This window comes from Penicillium bovifimosum, assembly GCF_028826915.1.
Source record: "Penicillium bovifimosum strain IBT 22155 chromosome Unknown utg000008l_segment0_segment0, whole genome shotgun sequence".
NCBI lineage: Eukaryota > Fungi > Ascomycota > Eurotiomycetes > Eurotiales > Aspergillaceae > Penicillium > Penicillium bovifimosum.
In genome coordinates this window covers 980,211-998,600 of record NW_026622717.1, presented here as the reverse complement: position 1 = coordinate 998,600, position 18,390 = coordinate 980,211, and the positions used below count along the sequence as shown (strand labels likewise).

General features: G+C 50.4%; 6 protein-coding genes across 6 annotated transcripts; 2 read left to right on the top strand and 4 right to left on the bottom strand.

Annotated features, from left to right (window-relative positions):
* Window positions 1-1,406: 1,406 nt before the first annotated feature.
* On the top strand, window positions 1,407-2,753 carry N7515_010058 (WD40 repeat domain-containing protein; the record flags this gene model as incomplete). The annotated part of the gene is made up of 5 exons (XM_056670801.1): window positions 1,407-1,521; window positions 1,641-2,353; window positions 2,412-2,501; window positions 2,553-2,672; window positions 2,733-2,753. 5 exons carry the CDS (start codon window positions 1,407-1,409, stop codon window positions 2,751-2,753), a joined length of 1,059 nt encoding a protein of 352 aa, XP_056517174.1.
* A 2,564-nt stretch (window positions 2,754-5,317) lies between these two features.
* Window positions 5,318-6,279, top strand: N7515_010057 (phosducin family protein; the record flags this gene model as incomplete). Its single annotated transcript, XM_056670800.1, has 3 exons — window positions 5,318-5,905; window positions 5,982-6,211; window positions 6,264-6,279. 3 exons carry the CDS (start codon window positions 5,318-5,320, stop codon window positions 6,277-6,279), a joined length of 834 nt encoding a protein of 277 aa, XP_056517173.1.
* A 902-nt stretch (window positions 6,280-7,181) lies between these two features.
* Window positions 7,182-8,499, bottom strand: N7515_010056 (putative transcription initiation factor subunit (TAF30); the record flags this gene model as incomplete). The annotated part of the gene is made up of 6 exons (XM_056670799.1): window positions 7,182-7,270; window positions 7,343-7,463; window positions 7,524-7,667; window positions 7,721-7,863; window positions 7,982-8,145; window positions 8,432-8,499. The coding sequence occupies 6 exons, from the start codon at window positions 8,497-8,499 to the stop codon at window positions 7,182-7,184; spliced, it is 729 nt and encodes a 242-aa protein (XP_056517172.1).
* Window positions 8,500-9,645: 1,146 nt separating this feature from the next.
* Window positions 9,646-10,681, bottom strand: N7515_010055 (Ran GTPase-binding protein YRB1; the record flags this gene model as incomplete). The annotated part of the gene is made up of 4 exons (XM_056670798.1): window positions 9,646-9,719; window positions 9,772-9,900; window positions 9,957-10,215; window positions 10,394-10,681. The coding sequence occupies 4 exons, from the start codon at window positions 10,679-10,681 to the stop codon at window positions 9,646-9,648; spliced, it is 750 nt and encodes a 249-aa protein (XP_056517171.1).
* Window positions 10,682-11,224: 543 nt separating this feature from the next.
* N7515_010054 (uncharacterized protein) lies at window positions 11,225-13,735 on the bottom strand (the record flags this gene model as incomplete). The annotated part of the gene is made up of 1 exon (XM_056670797.1): window positions 11,225-13,735. One exon carries the CDS (start codon window positions 13,733-13,735, stop codon window positions 11,225-11,227), a length of 2,511 nt encoding a protein of 836 aa, XP_056517170.1.
* Window positions 13,736-15,926: 2,191 nt separating this feature from the next.
* N7515_010053 (glycosyltransferase family 15 protein) lies at window positions 15,927-17,678 on the bottom strand (the record flags this gene model as incomplete). The annotated part of the gene is made up of 5 exons (XM_056670796.1): window positions 15,927-16,268; window positions 16,324-16,732; window positions 16,789-16,875; window positions 16,933-17,343; window positions 17,407-17,678. 5 exons carry the CDS (start codon window positions 17,676-17,678, stop codon window positions 15,927-15,929), a joined length of 1,521 nt encoding a protein of 506 aa, XP_056517169.1.
* Window positions 17,679-18,390: the final 712 nt, after the last annotated feature.

Below are 18,390 nucleotides of genomic sequence, written 5' to 3'. Positions count from 1 at the left end.
ATTGAATCAACCGCATCCAGAATAGCGGAGATGCAATCTATGGCTTCAACTAGGTAAGACAATGGTCAGCCACAGGGCCGTGCACTGGACGCTGTCCATGGTGGCTGGTTCAGGTGCGGTAAAAGCTTGGGCCGGTAGTGGTACTGTACGAAGTGCACGGAGTACGGAGTACACGATGTATAGACTTCCGTGTAGTCAAGAGGACTCAGAGGAGATCAGTATTAGCAGCACAAGCACATTTGTACATGTGCAGAACATACGTATCATAGTATGTTTATATGTCAGAAATTGGCCCGAAAGAAAGGCATGATACCCGAATGGACGTGCGCCACATCCAATCTCCCTCAGCTTGACAAGACCACCTCAGTGCCGAAGTAATAAGGGGACGCAAGGGAGTCTGAGCACTTGATATGTCAGAGAGCCGCCAGATAATCTCTACTGCAGAGCCGCGGGGCGGTTAATTCGATAATTCAGGGAGACGGTAGTATTTAAGTGCCGCTGTTATTGATCTCCGAAAGTGGATTTCTTGCCTGTCTTCAGTCTGGCTCTAGTGGTCCTAGCACCGAGCCGATCCCCAGCGCCACAATTTCCCAGACTCCTGAGATCAAAGGGGGTTCTCTAGAGTAAGGTGACGACAATATCTCTAGATACTACTCCGTAGTTGAGACACGTACGTACCTCCAAGTATAGCCACTTCTTAGATGCCAATGTAAAGGCATATATGTACGTCAGCTAGTTCAAATATCAACAAACCGGCCCCAGGTACCCGGGGCAAATTAAGACAATGTGCGTGTATTAACGTATTTGGTATTGTATTGCGTATTGCACATACAGAAAGTGGTCGACTCCACCTCTGGGGGATGGGGAAAAACAAAGAAAGGGTACATAGAACCTGAAGGATTGGAGTCATCTAGTTAGCTAAAACTAGTACATGTTCAATCAACCAAAGTGCATTCGCTTTGGTTATTTTATTGAATAGAAAAAGCACGATTTTGGATACACACATATATGTACATGTAGGTACTTCTGTCCCCTCAGTAATTGGCGGGTAGTCTAGGTACCTTCCCATTCTGGTCAGATTACCACTAGTAATTGGCTGACAGCCTGACTCTCTCTCGCTCGGCCTTCACCCCCTGTTCCTCCTGCTCTCTAATCCAGTTCCTCTTGCTCTTGTTGGCTTCTCTTTTTCCCCCTACAGAGTCTCCTCGCTCACCTTTTTCTTTCTTTCTTAACTTGACTATTATGATCTGAGCCTGAGGCGCTTCAACTCCCGATCCCGCCTTTCCATTCTCCCCTGCTTCTTCGCTCCACATCTCCCATTCAGCCCCCTCCCTACCCTTCATAACCCCCCTCTACATTTCTTTTGACACTTCCATTGTTTTACCTCCGGGGTACCTTCCGACAAAATGGCCGAGACGAGCGGCGAACAAATGCAGGCCAAGATCACCGCTGCCAGGCGCGAAGCTGAGGGTTTGAAAGACAAGATTAAGCGCAGAAAGGATGAGCTGGCCGATACCTCCCGTGCGACTCCCCCATCCATTGTTTATGTTTTGAGGTCTTGGCTTTGGAAGCAACTGTCAATGCAGCTGCACCCATACCATTGCGTCTTTCACCATGCTGACTTTTGTCCTCCCGTCCAGTCCGTCAAGTCGCGCAGAACCAGACCGACTCCCTACCACGAATTGGAATGAAGCCCCGACGTACGCTGAAGGGTCATCTCGCTAAGATTTATGCTATGCACTGGTCGACCGATCGACGTCATCTTGTTTCGGCTTCGCAGGACGGAAAGCTCATCATCTGGGATGCTTACACCACAAACAAGGTTCATGCGATTCCCTTGCGCTCATCCTGGGTCATGACCTGTGCCTATGCCCCGAGTGGAAACTACGTCGCCTGTGGTGGTCTCGATAACATTTGCTCAATCTACAACTTGTCATCGCGCGAAGGCCCGACCCGTGTCGCGCGCGAGCTCTCCGGACACTCGGGATATCTCTCCTGCTGTCGCTTCATCAACGACCGCCGCATCATTACCTCGTCCGGCGATATGACTTGTATGCTGTGGGATATCGAGTCTGGAACCAAGGTTACCGAGTTTGCCGACCACCTCGGCGACGTGATGTCGATCAGCATCAACCCGACCAACCAGAACATCTTCGTTTCCGGTGCATGCGACGCTTTCGCCAAGTTGTGGGATATCCGTACCGGCAAGTCCGTTCAGACCTTCGCCGGCCACGAGTCCGACATCAATGCCGTTCAGTTCTTCCCCGATGGCAACGCCTTCGGTACTGGTTCCGACGACACTTCCTGCCGTCTGTTCGATATCCGTGCCGACCGCGAGCTCAACGCCTATCAGGTACTTATGATCTACGAGATTTGTATTTTATGAATGAAAACTGACACTCTTTCGACAGAATGATCAAGTTCTATGCGGTATCACCTCCGTTGCGTTCTCAGTGTCGGGCCGATTACTATTCGCAGGTTATGATGATTTCGAGTGCAAGGTACGTCTCGATCTTACCCCGACGTGGGGAATCACACTAATCCAACTTCAGGTATGGGACGTTCTGCGGGGAGACAAGGTTGGATCGTTGAGCGGCCACGAGAACCGTGTCAGCTGTCTGGGTGTCAGCAACGATGGCATCAGTCTTTGCACTGGATCTTGGGATTCTTTGGTACGTTTCTCCAGGAAGATTCTTTGGTACGCATCTACTAACCGATCTTCTCCCGTACAGCTCAAGGTCTGGGCCTGGTAATCCAACAACAAAAACGAAACGCAAGATACCCCGTGTCGATCATTCTGCAATGCTCTTCTTCAAATGTTTTAGGTTCGACGGTTCGAATCTCCGCCATTGTACGATAATAATCAATTACTGGGGTACCTCTTGGGATCCCACGATAATACACTCGCGGCGGACCTCGGCCGTCGCATGCGATACGGAAGGTGACGGAGGTGGAGGTGAGCGCTATGGGAGGTTGTCCCGGCGAACAAACGATAGCGATGACACTTGTTTGGACCCGACGAGAGCGCAATAGCCATTGGGGTTGATGGTGGTACAGTGACTGTGCAGAAGGAGTCCATCCATCTGGTGCCTTTGCCGTCACCCTCGTCTCTGGTCCTTTAATTCTTCCCCCCCTTTTGACTTCTTGATAACGTCCTTTCCCCTGCTTCCCTGCTTTTCTTGATTTTTTTTATCCCCCCTTCAGTTTACCTCTTCATCTGGGTTGCCTCCGCATCGGTCTCAGCATGTATTTTCTTGGCAAAGGCACGATCTCGCCGGATTTTGGTTAGGAATTCTCTTTTATCGCTGATTTAACCTTTGCGTTACCTTATGACCATGTCCACCCAGTTCCTCTTCTTCTCTCCAATCTTCTTATTTGTTCTTGACTCTCTCCTAAAGAAAGAATCTGTTGTACTTACTGCCTTTGCGTTGGAATCTCTTGTTCTGGGATTCTTTGGTGTCGGATTTTGTTACGGTTCGAGCAGCTTCAATTTCCAATTGTGATCTTTTCTATTCTGTTTTCCGACTCCGCGTGGAGATCAATGGCAGTAGAGACGTTCTGCAGAGCATCAGAACAGGCATGCATACAATCTTGAATTCGGTTCAGCACAAGTAACTAGAGCTTCCAAGTCGTGAATTCGGTGGGCAGTCTACTGCGTAGTAGTCAGTACACGTACATGTAGCCATGAGTCATTAACAGGGGATATCGTAGGTGATCGTACACGCGTACAACCCTTGGATCCCTTCTCGCAGCTACTCCGTACACTCAGTGCCAGTGGGCCATAGTCTGCCACGCAGGCCCAACCCGACTGGGCTATCTCATCACCCATCTATCAGGCCAACGATGTCCATTCTGAACTCTGGAATCAGTCCTGCGAAGCTCGGTGACTTCATCCCCTAGCACATGACCCCCCCATTCAGACTAGTCTCATACCTGGCGATGTCATACCTTCCTGAAACTTCCAAGCTTCTATTTACACTCCCAGTTAACTTAAATACTCCGTACCGCGGTACTCCAAAGTCACTGAATAGCCAGTGTACAACCTCCCCATCTCTCCTGCGTACAATCAATAGACCTATGGCACCCTCCCAGTCCTCCGAAACCACCCAAGTCCAACTACCCAAAACACCTCGGCACCAGACGACGTGCGACCAACGTCTAATAGCGGGCGCCCTACGCAACCAGGGGTCCAGGGCTGTACTTATGCCGACATTTCACGCACATTAGGTGTCACACAGCGCCAGCCTCCAGGTCCAATTAGCCTGTGCGGCCGATAGCCCTACACCACGTAATGGCCGGGCCCGGAAGATATCCGAAGAGAAGCTAGATGAGATAATTGAGTTCATCTCGTCCTCGGCAGAAAGACGTGAAATGCCTTATTCGCAGGTTATCAAGGAATTGGGGCTTAATGTTAGTGAGGCGACTTTGCGGAAAGCTCTTGCTAGACGGGGATATCGTCGATGTAAGGTCCTTGGTCTTTGTTATCTGTTGTTATAACATGCGTTTCTGACTTCGGCGTTGGTCCCCGCTACTCTAATATAATAGGGTAACGTTTAATTGCACCTGTGAGCTGTGGAATAAGGTGTGAGTTAATTTGTGCCCTGTGGAGGCCGAGGATCTCCGTGATGCCCGACACGGGGCAATGCTTATGCAGATACGGAGTACTTGGAGACCAAGGGGATGAGAAACAAAGACAGTCGAGTATTTCGTGTCGAGGGTTTGGTTTGTAAGGTCTAGACCAGGCTCTAGACATGGGTGTGTTGTCTCTTGGACAGGACAGATCCTGGAGCGGTGTGGAATCGGTGTTTGATCGATGTTTGATCGCCGGCTTGGGCAATGATCGGGGCAGGGTTAAAGGCTCGATTCCGTTAGAATGCCCGGGATCGAGGAATTTAAGATGTCGAGGATGTTTGGGGGTGAAACACGAGAATGCTAAGTATAGCCATGAACTGGTTGATTTCTGTCTTCCTACTTTATACTTCACTCTTTTATTCTATTCTTTCAGTATCCATAAGAATATACTTGTACACCATACTGTGTAATAAGACAAATGACTGTGTACTGTGTACGGAGTACTCCGTAGTCAAACGATGTAAACAAAAGGGGGGGCCTAGCGCCGATCTCTTCCCAAACCTCAGCCTCGTTTCAACTTTCAGGGGCAAACCTCGAACAAGACTCTGACTGCATACCGACTCCACCCGAAACGTGCTCCCCAGATCTCTCCAATCTCATACTCAACCCTCATCCCAGTCCAAACCCCTTTTCTTGCATTCTTTCTTTATCCCATTCTTCATTCATATTTTCTTCCTCTCCCACAATGTCAACCCCAGCCCAAGAAGAATTCAACCAGCTGGTAAACAGCAAACAAACCCTCACCACCCACCCCGAAGACCTAAACTACGACCGCTCCTCCTCCTCTTCCCCCCACCACTCCGACACAGCCGACAACAAAGCCGACTCCTCCGACGAAGACTCCGACAACATGGTCTCCGCGCGGGCGCCAACCTACCACATCCCCAACACCATCTACGAAGCCAACACGGGCCCCAAAGGCGTAATCGCCGACGCACAAGCCTTCGAGCGCGCACGCAAACGCTCCTTCCGTCGCACCCTGCTCTCAGTCGCGGGTCTGGACTCGAACTCGAATGGCTCCGGCTCGTATGGCTCGAAGCCGCAGGATTCCGGCGAACAGTCTTCTGCGTCCGAGGATGATGATGAATCCCGGTTTATGAGGAAGTGGCGCATGTCGAGGATGCAGGAGTTGCAGGGGAGGAATAATAGACGGCCTAGTCCGAGGGGACGAAGGTACGGGACTGTGGAGACTGTTGATGCGGTGGGCTATTTGGATGCTATTGAGAAGGTTACTTCGGATACGGTGGTTGTTGTTTGTATTTATGATCATGAGGTATGTTTTTGGTTTTTGGTTTTTGTTTTCTTGGTTTTGGGTTTGATTGCAGTTAGCTGACTGACTGTTGATATAGTCCGACGACAGCGCCATTGTCGAGGAATGTCTCGTTACTATCGCCCGCAGACAACCGATTGTGCGGTTTGTCAAGATGCATCGCGATATCGCCGAGATGGATCATATCCAGGCGCCTGCTTTACTGGCGTATCGGGGTGGTGAGGTCTTCGCTACTGTCGTTGATATTCTGCGCAATATCCCGCGTGGACGCAGTTGCAGTGCGGATAGTTTGGAGGATTTGTTGAAGATGTGCGTATTGTCCGTACTTTATTCGATGAAGCATATACTAACTTACTACCAGGCACCGTGTGCTATGATATCCCTTATTTGTTTCTTCCAGCCAATATTACTGGCTAGCAAGGCGTCTTGGTTTCGAAATCTCCTCTACATGGCCACGCTCTCTCCTTCTTTCCTTTCTTTTTCTATGTCCTTTTCTCTTTTCAAACATATTCCCGACATATCTCCTTACCATCTATCGGAATGTCAATTCCGAACACTGGGTCTTGATCGCAAATCACTGGATTCTCCTACGGCGTTGTTCACTAGATATGGGGGTAGGGGGTATGGCCCAGGTAGGGAGTTGCTTGGTTAATGGTCTGGTCACCATGTGTCTCTTTTTCTCTCTGATTATTTCCCTACTATTTCCACCAGTCCGGCCGGCGCCTTGATGTTGGTTTACTCGAGATATCCCATGCTGTTGTTAATTTCTTCAATCGGTACCTACTGTTACTCTTAGGCTTCGTGGACTGTCTAGTTTCCCGTATACAAGGCAATTGCGTAGATAGAGCATGACATCCAAGTTCTAGCCATAGCATGCAAAGCAATTCTCATAAGTATGTCTTATATTCAGACTATACCCATCTCGACCGACTCCAAGGACCATGTCAATCTCATCAGTACTCCTGCATAGACACTACCTACAGTCCTTCCGAACAACACAGTCAAAAACGACTGACCACAAAAACAGCCTGAACCAACTAAAGTACTTCAGGGCAAACACAACGATAGAAATAAAAAGAAAAGACCCATCCTATTTCCGATGGTCCGTTAACTCCCCCGTATCAGAAGACAAGTATTTAAAAGGATAAGAAAAGAAACACCCAGACGTATATCGTATGATGCAAACGAGGTATGGAAGCAGCGGAGCAAAGGAAACGAGCCATCAAAACTGAGAAACGAAAAACAAAACAAACCCCGCTGTTTTTCCTCCTCGTTGAAGCTAGAGGACGACGCGCTCGGCGGTGAAGTCCCAAAGCATCTTTACCAGGGTATCTGGTAGGGTGTACAAGTCGACGTGGAATTCTCCAACTATAAGAAGATTGTCAGCGCCGAAATATAGATGGGGGTTGAGATACTGAAAGGCAAAAGGCAGAGACTTACGTTCAACATCATTCTTTGTGTACGAATCTGGCGCCTTATGGTCCTGGACCATCTGCACAATCTGCAGGAGGTCATCCTCGTTCAGCTTCTGTAGCCCATCGGCAAGCTTGTCCATGTCCACCTAGTACGTATCAGTCGATATTCATTTACCAATATACCAATATACCAGGGAAAGACTCACATTCTTGTCAGAGCGCTTCTTCTTCTTGGCGCTTTCATCGCCAGCAGTGGGACGCTTGGCCTTAGGAGCACCGTTCTCGTCACCGGGAACAGGGCCAGACTCGCGCAGCAGAGCGAGCAAAGCAGGCTTAGGATTCTTGAAAGTCTAAACCCATAGTCAGGACATATCCCACTTATACTCCACAGAAAGAAACTCACGATAACATGCTTTGTCTCGTATTCTTCCTTGAGGAAGTTGAGATCATGGTGAAGGGTGTACGTCTTATCCGCCGTGAGATCAATAGTCATCTCGAATTCACCCCATCCCTCCTCCTGGATCCGGAACGGCGGCTGCTTGAATACTAAGGTCTAGTCAGTATACGGTGATCTCAAGCTCACGTGTCCTCCACAATTCTTAACAAACCACCACGCGACGACAGAAACGGGGAGGCAAGGGGGAAGAAAAAGACGAATACGTACCCTGAGTGGCGCGGGCACCGAAACTGGGGTGCAGATTGAACGTGACCTTGTTGAAAACGTTGGCGGGAATCAAGGTGCCCTTGTCACTGGGTCTTTCGCTAACGAGCCATATCTCCATGTGCCAGGATCGCTGCGGGAAACCTTCCATTTCCGACTGTTTGTCGCTATAAAAAAAAGAAGCCTCAAGTCAGCCAATATATTCCAATGTAGTCTGGTGTGTTCAAATAGAGAACCCGAGGTGGGGGGAGGGGGGAGGGTTCGAGCAATTGTGCTGAGCTTCGCGCTCCTCGGTCCATGTGCGCTGCAGCACCCCCGAGGACCTATGTGATATAAGACGGATAGGAGGAACACGTTGTAAGGGCTTTATAGGGGGGTGTGCTGGTAGCATTCGCGCTTGCAGGGCTCCGGGTTCGCGCGAGAAATGTAGAGAGGGGAGGGGAACGCGCATACATGATGTGTTGCCGGGTGATGACCTGGATGGTACGCTTGACCTGTTTCAAGGGAGGAGTATTAGCCATGTGATCAATACAGGAGTTTTGAAGCTCAACGCGAAATAGGCCAGAGTTGGCCCATCTACAGCGGCGAAGCTGTAGACGACAGGACCGAGACCTTTGTTGCTTCGGCGGAGGACAGTAGAGGACTCACGTCAGGCATGATGAATGATTAGCGAATTCAAAGATTCGCTGAAGTAAGTTGTAGAAAGTAAAGTGTTGGAGGATTGGTTGAGAGAAGCGGAGTTAGGTCGGTTAAGTGCGCAGGTCTACGTGACGTGTGAGGTTCGGCGACAAGTTTGCGCGGAGATGGGGAATGAGGGGGGTCACGGGCACCACTTGGAGTGTGGATCTGAGGATTGTGTGAAGTTATTGGAAGTTCGTAACTTCGTTTACGGTAGAAGTGGTGAAGCTGAAGCGGTGAATAAGCTCTGAACTGAGAGTTCTCCCAGGGCTGGTTGGTCCATGTGCTTTCTACACTTGTTTAGCTGGAAGTTATTCAATCTTACTACCTAATGCTATGATTTCTCTGATCTCTAATTCGACGCTGTGATACTTATTTGACTGCATCTACTGTGTACAGATTGTTAGGCTGGACTGTGGAATCGGAAGGAACAGCGACTTCGCCTAGGTCCTGACTCTTTCATAGAAACGTGTCAAACATTTAGAGATGTGAGATCCATGAAGCCACCTGTAACTCCTCATGAGCTGGAACACTATGCATTGACATGTTTTACATTCTGAAAGGGAATCTTTGTATTGGTTGCGTTCACTACAAATAGCTTGGGGCATACTCAGCAACCGTTACTTTTATGGACCTTTCGGATATATTCAGGGTATGGGGTGATGTGCAGGTGTATATTCGTGGGGAGATGTCTATCTACTTCCAAACTGCGAACCACCCATGTAAGGGAAACTGCCCTCCATTTCGTAAACTGCATGGCTCGCGATAGCTATGCGGGAAGCATCTTCGTAACTGCTTCCTCGCTCGCGTCGTGGGGGATGGGGTGGGAATGGGATGGGATGGGGGGGAGGATGGTAAAACGATGTGGAGGGAGAGGGGTGCGAAATTGGGGTGAATTTTCAAGAGTAAGCTTCCGGACGATTGGACCTAAAGGATCTGGTCGTGCAACTCATCCTCGAAGAGTATCAAGTCAGAAGGTGGGGCGTGATTTACTCCTCAGCGTTGAAGAGCTTCTCGTTCTCCTGCTGGGCAGTCTCGAAAGCATCGCGGAAGGCGTTGGCGTCTGAAATCATAGTTAGTCAAAGCTCATGTGAGACCTGGATGATAACACTCACTATCGCTGTTGGCAAAACGGATGGCCAGGGTCTGAGCCTCGGGCTCACCCTCGGAGACATCGGCGGCGGCGTTCCAGACCCAGCTGCGGTCACTGCCGACGTTGGCGCTGAGCTTCATGTCGGGAACGACTGGTGAAAAAGCATTAGCATTGGGTCCTCCTGGGATAATAGGACGGCAAACTCACTGTAGTGGTTGGCGCAGACCTTGAGGGTCTTGTCGCGGCGCATGACAAGGCGGGTCTTGTGGTTCTCCTTGTGCTTCAACAAACGGACATCACCAGTACCACGCTCCTTCCACTCCTTGGAATCACGGTCGAACTTGAACAGCTTGGCGCGCATCTTGAAGGTCTGCTCCTCAAGCTCTTCGTTGGTCTTGGTCTCCACCTTCTCAGTCAAGCGAATGACGGGCTCGAAGTGGACGTCAGCGGACTCCTCAACCTCATCCTGCATGAAGATATCGTGATTAGCATGCGTCGAGATACAATTTCAACATGGACCCGGCATAATGTGGCTTGGTTGCGACGACCCCACTACCTGGAGAAAGGGGCAAAGACCCCGCTTCCATCATGTGTACGCGTCCAGCAACCCACCAGATCACCAGCATTGGATGTATCCAACTCACCTCGTCGTCGGCCTTCTGGGCCTTAGAAGAGCCGGAGGGCTCATCGGTGGGCTCCTCCTCCTCTTTCTTCTCCTTCTTGGGGCCGCCACCAAACATGGAGAACATGGTGTCAGAGGTCTTCACGGCGGCATCCTTGGCGGTGTCGGCGGCCTTTTCAGCAGTCTCAGTGGCAGTCTCAGCAACGGCCTCGGTGGTAGACTTCTCGCCCTCGCCGGTGGTGGTCTCGGGTTTAGTCTGCTCGGGAGCAGCGATGGCGGGGTCGGGCTTGGTCTCGGCAACGTCAGACATGATGACGGGGTGTAAGAAGGTCGGTTTCGAAAAGGTTCAAAGGAAAGAGAGTAGATTTCCACGGGGGGATAAGAGTGGAATTTTCGAAGAGATGGGGAGTGTTTGTTGATCAGGAGGAGCGGCGACGAGGGGGGGAAAAATTAATACCTACTTTGGGTCCATGTCCGGCAGAATTCGCCACCGCCCGCGTCTGCCAATGGGCGATGAATGTTTTGTAGACAAAAGAAAATCATAGGTAATGAAAGAGTGAGACTCAGTGAGTATTCTATCCTAGCAGCTACTTTTCATATATTGCAAAAGCAAACTGGGATTATGGTGTAAATAAAGATACCATTGCGCCTGAACACATTTCGAACCCCATTCCCAGGCAGTTTCTTTGCCCCCCACCGACCTAATCGCCATAGACAAAAGTCACAAAACCCAATACGCAGCCAAATAATTAAGAGAGAGAAAGAGGAAGAGAAAAAGCAAATAAAGAGTCATCGAAGCAGTTCATCCGTGAATGGTCTAGGTTCAGCAATCTCCGGATTTGCGGGATCGGACTCATCGGAGGCCTATAATATGTCGCGCACGCGACTGAGCACGATCGAGAGCTTCGCATTTCCTGGCATTGCGGACTCGATCCATCATGCTGCGAAGATCAAGCTTTGCTGCAGACTTCTCAAGGCGGCTCCACGCATCGTGAAGCAGTCCCTTGGCCTCCTCATTCACACGACTAGACCGTGTTTGCAGCACCGAAGACACAGATCGGAATCGTTGAATGGTGTTGCGAGTGAAGACTTCTGAAATCTGCTTCGATCTTGACAAAACGACGTCACGTGGATTCAATTTCAAGCCTTCAGCATCGCGGCGCAGGAAGTGAGCTTTCTTCACCACATCTCCCACGATCACCTGTAGGTCGGTGGATAAGCGGCCATACGCCTCAGTCAGGCCAGTCTGGGCGATGTGGAGGTCCTTGGTAAATTGCGCGGTGATGCCCTGTGCTGCACGTTTCCAGTTGGCAATCTTCAGCCACGGTGTTCCGAAGTCAACAGTTATGGTCCCGCTCACTGGGCGTTTTGACAAGGTTGTGATTGTCAAGTCGACCAACCCGTAAGCATCCTCGCGGTTCAGCTTTAATGTGTAGACACCATCGAACAGCTGAGAAAGCTCATAGGGGAGCTCGGTATTATCTCTGGAAACGCTCACATCGAACTGTGGCTGTTTCTTTGATGATGCAAACTTAGGAGGCTTAATGATAACGTGGCAGTCTCCAATAACCTGAACCTCGAATTGGTGGTTCTTCCCTGGGCATTTCGCAGTCGAAATAGTTTGCAACGGAGCCTCCCCAGGAATCAAATCTCCCAAAGAGGGTACGTGCGGCAGTCGGACTGAGGAGGATGATGGCTGTGTCGAAACCGAGGTCTGTATCACTCGATCCACAGTCAGGCCGGAGGTGGGAGAGACCTGCGGTACCATTAAGGATGCATTGGAGAGAGCTGATCCAGCAAAGTACTGTACTAGGAACATGGAGAGAACCTTAAGAGCGGAGAACCCAATGAACATGGCCATCACCATGACGAGGCTCAATGTGGCCGTACGCAGTGTCGGGGCCAGTTCTCGGAACCGAGTGGCATAGGAAGGCGGGAGCCAGTTCACTGGATACTTTTCCAAATCCATATCCGCAAAGATGTTCCCTTGGATAGGCTTGGGAGCCTCGGCGGTGACTTTGAGAGACTTCTTTGGGTACAACCCGACGAGCAAAGCCAGGTTCCGATTCAACTGGCCGGGCGTAATGCTCTCGAAAGTATTCAAATCAATGGGATACCGCCGAAGGACAGCAGTTTCCCCGGAAATTGGATGGCGGGACTCCAAGCATGTATGCAGGCTATTATGATTGAGAGGGACCATCTCGCCAGCCATCCTCCATAGTGGCTCCTCAGAGATAACCATTGCCGGGACCCCGTGGCGTTCCAGGAAGGCGTGTGTGAGACGCTGGGTCTTGACAGCTGCTGCGTTATTACCCGCAGAGATAAATATAATTGCTACGTCTGGGAGAGTCCAATCTGCTGCAGACGTAACCTGGTAGCAAGATCCGTTCCAGGCTGAAGTGCACACAGGACGATTCTTGAAATGCAGCTTGATTGCGTTGGGCCGGTCGGCGTGAGGATCAGCCGTGGCCTCCAGACATTCGTCAACCACAAGCTGGACATGTATTGGCAGAAGCTCTGCAAAGTTGGGAACGGCCCCGGCGCCAAATGAGGTCGGAACGACATGATATCGGGAAGATTCAGCCGAGCTAGTCTCCGAATCAGCACATGAGCTTGACACCAGAACATCGCCGATCTTGTCGAGAATGATGTTCCGGAACTCTGGATGTCCGACGTAGAGCACGCGGAAAGGTTTGGTGAGGTCCAGGCTCTGCTTCGTCATGGTCTGCTGAAGAGTGGCCATCAGGATGGAGTCGGTTGAATTATATGGCAAACGACTCTTCAGCTCTGAAGCCGCAGCACCTTCAAAGATACGGATAGTATGCTTGAGTTCCACCCTTTCGATCTCGGGCCATTTCTCGGGCTCCACAAACTCGATCGAATCACTGGGATGGGGGAAAGAGGGCTTGGTGGTAGTGGTGCTGTCATCGATCGCGGCTCCTCTGGCAGCAAACATTGCAGGCAGCTCTTGAGAAGCTGATTCAGTGCATTGCACTTCATCCCCATCTATACCATCGTCCTCTTCATTGCCCTCGTCTTGTGCCTCGGCATCGCTGCTGTAGTTTTCATCGAGGCTGGCAACGTCGTCGGCGTTGGTGTGGTCGATCAGCGAGCATGTATCGGTCTGTCCGGAGTGACTGCCATCCTCTGAGCGTATATCAGACACGCTCAGGGTAGCCCAGCTGTCACTCAAGGTCTTTGGTGCATGGTCGGAAAGTTGATCTGACGTCATATTGGTCGGTCGTGAACGGGATAACCACTCCTCGACGGAAGCTGTCAGCGGTGGAAGGGTTGGATATTGTAGACTAGAAGCAGTCTGGGTACTGAGGAGCCGCCGGCGAGGCGACTCTGAAGTGTCAGTCATATTGTGGAAGTGAACTTCATGGAGCACACGGGGTGCGGCGGGAACAGGGCGGGGAGAGGAGCTTAGGTATAACCCAAGCGGGGGAATAACGAAGTCAGAAAACAAGAAGCAAAGTTAGACACAGAGAGATCTAACAAGGAAGAGGGGGTGGGGTAGATACTGGATGAGAGTCCTAGGCAGACGACTCAGAAAGCCCAAAGCCCAAATAGAGCGATAAGCAGGTGGGTCTGCGGGGGGAGTTGCCGGATGTTAGGAAGTCAGGTGCGCTCTGAGTCAGGGAAGGATGTAAGGAGATAAGCATATGTTTGACAGAGGAAGGTGAAAAAGTGACGTTGATGAAAGTATATGATGAGGATGAAGAGACGTAAAAGAGAAGTTAGAGAACTGAAACACGATGAGGGGGGGGGGGGGTGCAGTGTTGTGTTGCGATAAGAATGGATGATCCGAGTGACAGTAATGGCGGGGTTGTACTTGGTACATGTTAGTTTATATGGTGGAGAATGCTTTGATTGCTGTACACAGTACTTGGGCATACTTTGAGGCATGTGCCTGGCTGTAAGTTCCTTTGTTTCCCGCTGGTGAGAGATAAGTGAAACTAAGATAGATCAACTACCTCCCATTATACCTCTATACGTGATACCTCTCTCAGCTACTATAGACTGTACAGTAAATCACCGTCTTCATATTTCCCCAGAGTTGGGGATTTTTATACTTGGGCAGCTCCACCCTGCCCCACTTGATCGCCAGTCCCCTGCCTAGGTGGACTTCTACGCTCTACTGCGTACGACATACACACGGTACACCTGCTGGACAGATCCCCAGTTCATCGCTTTTCTTCTATACCTGAATAATAATGTCTCCAAAGACAGTTTATGCACACGTTTCTCAAGATCCTACCTTTAATGCAGAGCCGAACCCCACCAATGACCTGGAAATCCTTTGCTGGTTCCATATCACGATCTCCAAGAACGCTTCAACATCCTTACACCGCACGTCCCATCATCCTTCGAAATGAATGATGGCCCAATCGAAGCTTTCCAAGGCGGGACATTGGTCTGGGTCACATGTCCATGTCATGTCCTATCGCAGCGTGCTTCCAGCTCGACGGCGTAGGGCTTGGATGTTAGACTCGGAATATGTGAATATGCCTGATTTTGAATTCGGTCCACCTTGAGGGGCAATGATCAAACATGATACAACGGGTTATGTCTCTCTAGGTAGTGGCGAGAAAGGACACATGTAGGCGTCGAAACGCGTAGGTGCGTGGACCCCAACTGCGGGTGTCTCCCGAGGTCGTAGGCTGAGCATGACGGACTAGATTAGGATGAATGCATGGCGGCTACAATTGCGGAAGCTTTTATATCCAGGCGATAAGGAAAATCTGAACGTGCATTATACTGATATCATTCTTCACGTAATTCACCTGGTAATTATTCCATACTCTATAGACAACCATGCTCGATCTGGTATTTGCGAGGGTCAGGGGGCAATGCGAAAAAAAACAACCTATGGCTGTATGCCAATGGTTCAAAGATGAGAGGGGAAGGGGAAAGGTATGTACATTTCATGAATGTGTGCGTGAATGACAACCACAAAACCTGCGCACACGGGGATGGGAAGGGAAAACAGCAGCTGGGGAGGTGGCTGATGCGAAGATAAGTAAAAGACGAGGTGACATGCCGAGGATGAGGGCGGGAGGCGCTTTGAGCATTCCTCCGAGCCTCGGTCTTTTACCACCAAAATGGAGCAGTGCTCTTGGTAGAATGGAGGATATGGCGATGTAACCAACTCCCAAGGAGGCAGGAGGAACAATTGGCTATAAGTTGCTGGGGACACTGCGATGGATGGCCATTTGAGGTGCCTCCGAGATCCCAAAAGGTACGGAGGTTCCACTGCCGTAGATGCGCACGTTTTCTTCCGAATACAACCAAGACGCGAATCACAACAGCCATTACCAGTAGCACAACATAGACGCATGTGTCAACGGTGATGGTGGATATAGTGATACAATCGTCCGATAAAAAACGTCAAATCCATTGAACGCCGCCCAGAAAGAAGCCCCATGACCGACATAACATGCAGGCCCCAGGTGAGAACCCCAATGGTGCTCTCAGCCAAATCATAAGAAAGGGGAAGAGGAGACGCATGTGGATGTGTCCAACACTGAGCACTACGCCATCAGCATCGTCATCTATGGCGAAGCCCAGCCGCCAGCCACATCAACCCATTCATTGAGACAACTGCCTTGCTTGCCCTCGACATCGACAATGTCAGTGTCGCAGCGGCATCGGCAACCGACACCGTTCTCCTTGACTGGGTCAGGGTTCGCCCAATAGTCATCCTCCTCAATTCGCTTCTTCTCGTCCTCGGTAGTCTTTTCGAGGTAAGGGATACGAGTGAGTTGGCGAGCTGGGGCGTTGGCGGGACAATGCTGGATGGTAGTGTGGCGATAGCCAAAGTCACGGAAGTAGTGGATATCACCAGGTCCGAGGAGAGCACCAGCGGCAAGAGAGTGGATAGGAGCATCGCCCCACTGGTAAAGTCAGTAAAAATCCAGGCAAACGTCAAAGATGCATCATATTACATACCCGCTCATTCCAGAATCCACCACTCCTGTCCATCATAGTGAAGAAGTCTTCGTATTCCTTGCTGCGGAACCAATCCAGACGCGCAATTTCGAAGTTACTCCAGAAATGACACATGTTGTAGCTCTCGCCTTCCATGGCCTCCGGGTCAACATCTTTCAGATGGTTGTCACCGGGATCGGTTTGCAGAATTTCATCAGGCAGTTTATCTTGCTTCTTCTCCTCCGGAGGCGTCTCAGGTTTCGGGGGCTGCTCTAGGAACATCTCCCAAAGACCCTTGGATTTGAGGTTGTTCTTGCGCTTGTAAGCAGCCGCATAACGGAAGATGTTCGGGACCGTCTCGCGAAGTTCCTTCACTGCAATGGTGAAACCGTAAGTCTTGTTTGCCTCGGCCATCTTGATAAATGGATCACTAGGAGCAATCGAGTCAGTACGTTGGTCAGGAGCAAATGGCGGCGGAGCTCTTACTAGGTAATATCGCAGAAGTACTTGATCTCGGGCTCCAAACGCCAGTACCATTCGTATTTCATCAGCAGAGGGTGCTTGTAAAAGTGCCTTTTGTTGAGTTAGCTTCATGGTCCAAAACAGACAAGTCTGCCATCAGAAACTCACCCAGAGTAGAAACGGCACATGTGGTGGTAACTCTCCATTCCACCGTACATGATGGCGGCATCACCCTGCTTCCTGATGCCCTCCTTGGCGACTTCGTGGTCAACCCAATCGGGGAAGCCCCACATCGTGTTATCAATCTTGCCAAATTCAACGGGTGCGCTGGTGTAATTCTTCACCGTTGCGATGAACTGCTCATCGAAATCACCGTCGTTGAGGAAGACATAGGGGTAGTGCCACCACCGGTTGAAGTGTCTTTCAATCGACTTGAGCGACTGAACCACACCCTCTAGTTCCTTATTTCTAGCAAGGACAACGAAAGCGGCATTGGCGCGGGGAGCCTTGTCGATCTGTTCCTGCTCGATGGGCATACAACCAGTAGCGAAAACTTTGTCATACTTTTCGCTGATTTTGCTATATCAGACGCGAGAGGTTAGCTGCTGCGCACATGACCACGGATTGATGAGCGAGACGAACCGAATAGAAGGCGGAGTGCCCGCCGGAATTAGGATCCCTCCGGAAGAGGAAGGATGTCGGACGAAAAGGAGCAGAATAAGGACAATTACAAGACATGGAAATAGTAAAACAAGACCCAGGGGTATAGAAATAGATGAGTTGCCCTTTAGGCGGATCCTCCGTCGGAAAAAGGCGAATCTAGGATGAAGGCGGCCTTTCTCGTGGGGAGCATCCTCCAACGGGAGACTCGGTGCACTAGGCAACCGTTTCGTAATGCGTTGAATGAAGCTCATGGGTGCGGTTGTCGCGAGACCCCACGGATGATGGTAGCGATCAGCTGTCCGGCCCAGGCGACAGCACGGGTTTGTTAGGGAGGTAGCGGAGAAATTGTGTCGGAGGTGTGATAACACAGAGAAGATGCGTCTTGGGCGGAGCAATAGGGTGAGCACACACTGCCAAAATTATGGGATCGTATGGGATCACAAGGAGATCTGAAAGTCGAAAGATCTCAATGAATGGAAACGGAGAAAATGACAGCAAAACGAATGGCCGGAGGAATGCCTCCTTTCCTCCCCCAACTTTCTCAGTCCCACGGTAGATAGATGGGGAGAGTGTCGGGAGCAACGCAGACGACTGTGAACAACAAGGTACACAGGGAAAGGGTCGGGAACATGAACAGGAGATGATTGAGAGAAGGAGAATTGGAAGATGGGATGGGCTGCTTGCGCCTCCCTGGTCTTGGCGGAAGTCCGGTGGCCTCTCAGTGTCACCCTGAGACGGTTATTTTACCCCTGTCTGCTGTGTGGTGGCGTTATCACAGGTATTGTATGGTATTAGACGGTAATCTTTTCTCTTTGCTTATGCATACTGCCTCGGAGGGAAGTGTCCTATTGTATTCTTTGCCTGTCTATCGCTTCTCATAATCTTCTAACATGTTATACTGTCCATTTCCCCTGGAATATGAGAACAACTATGAAGTTGATGTTTTCTATCTCGCTTCGCGTC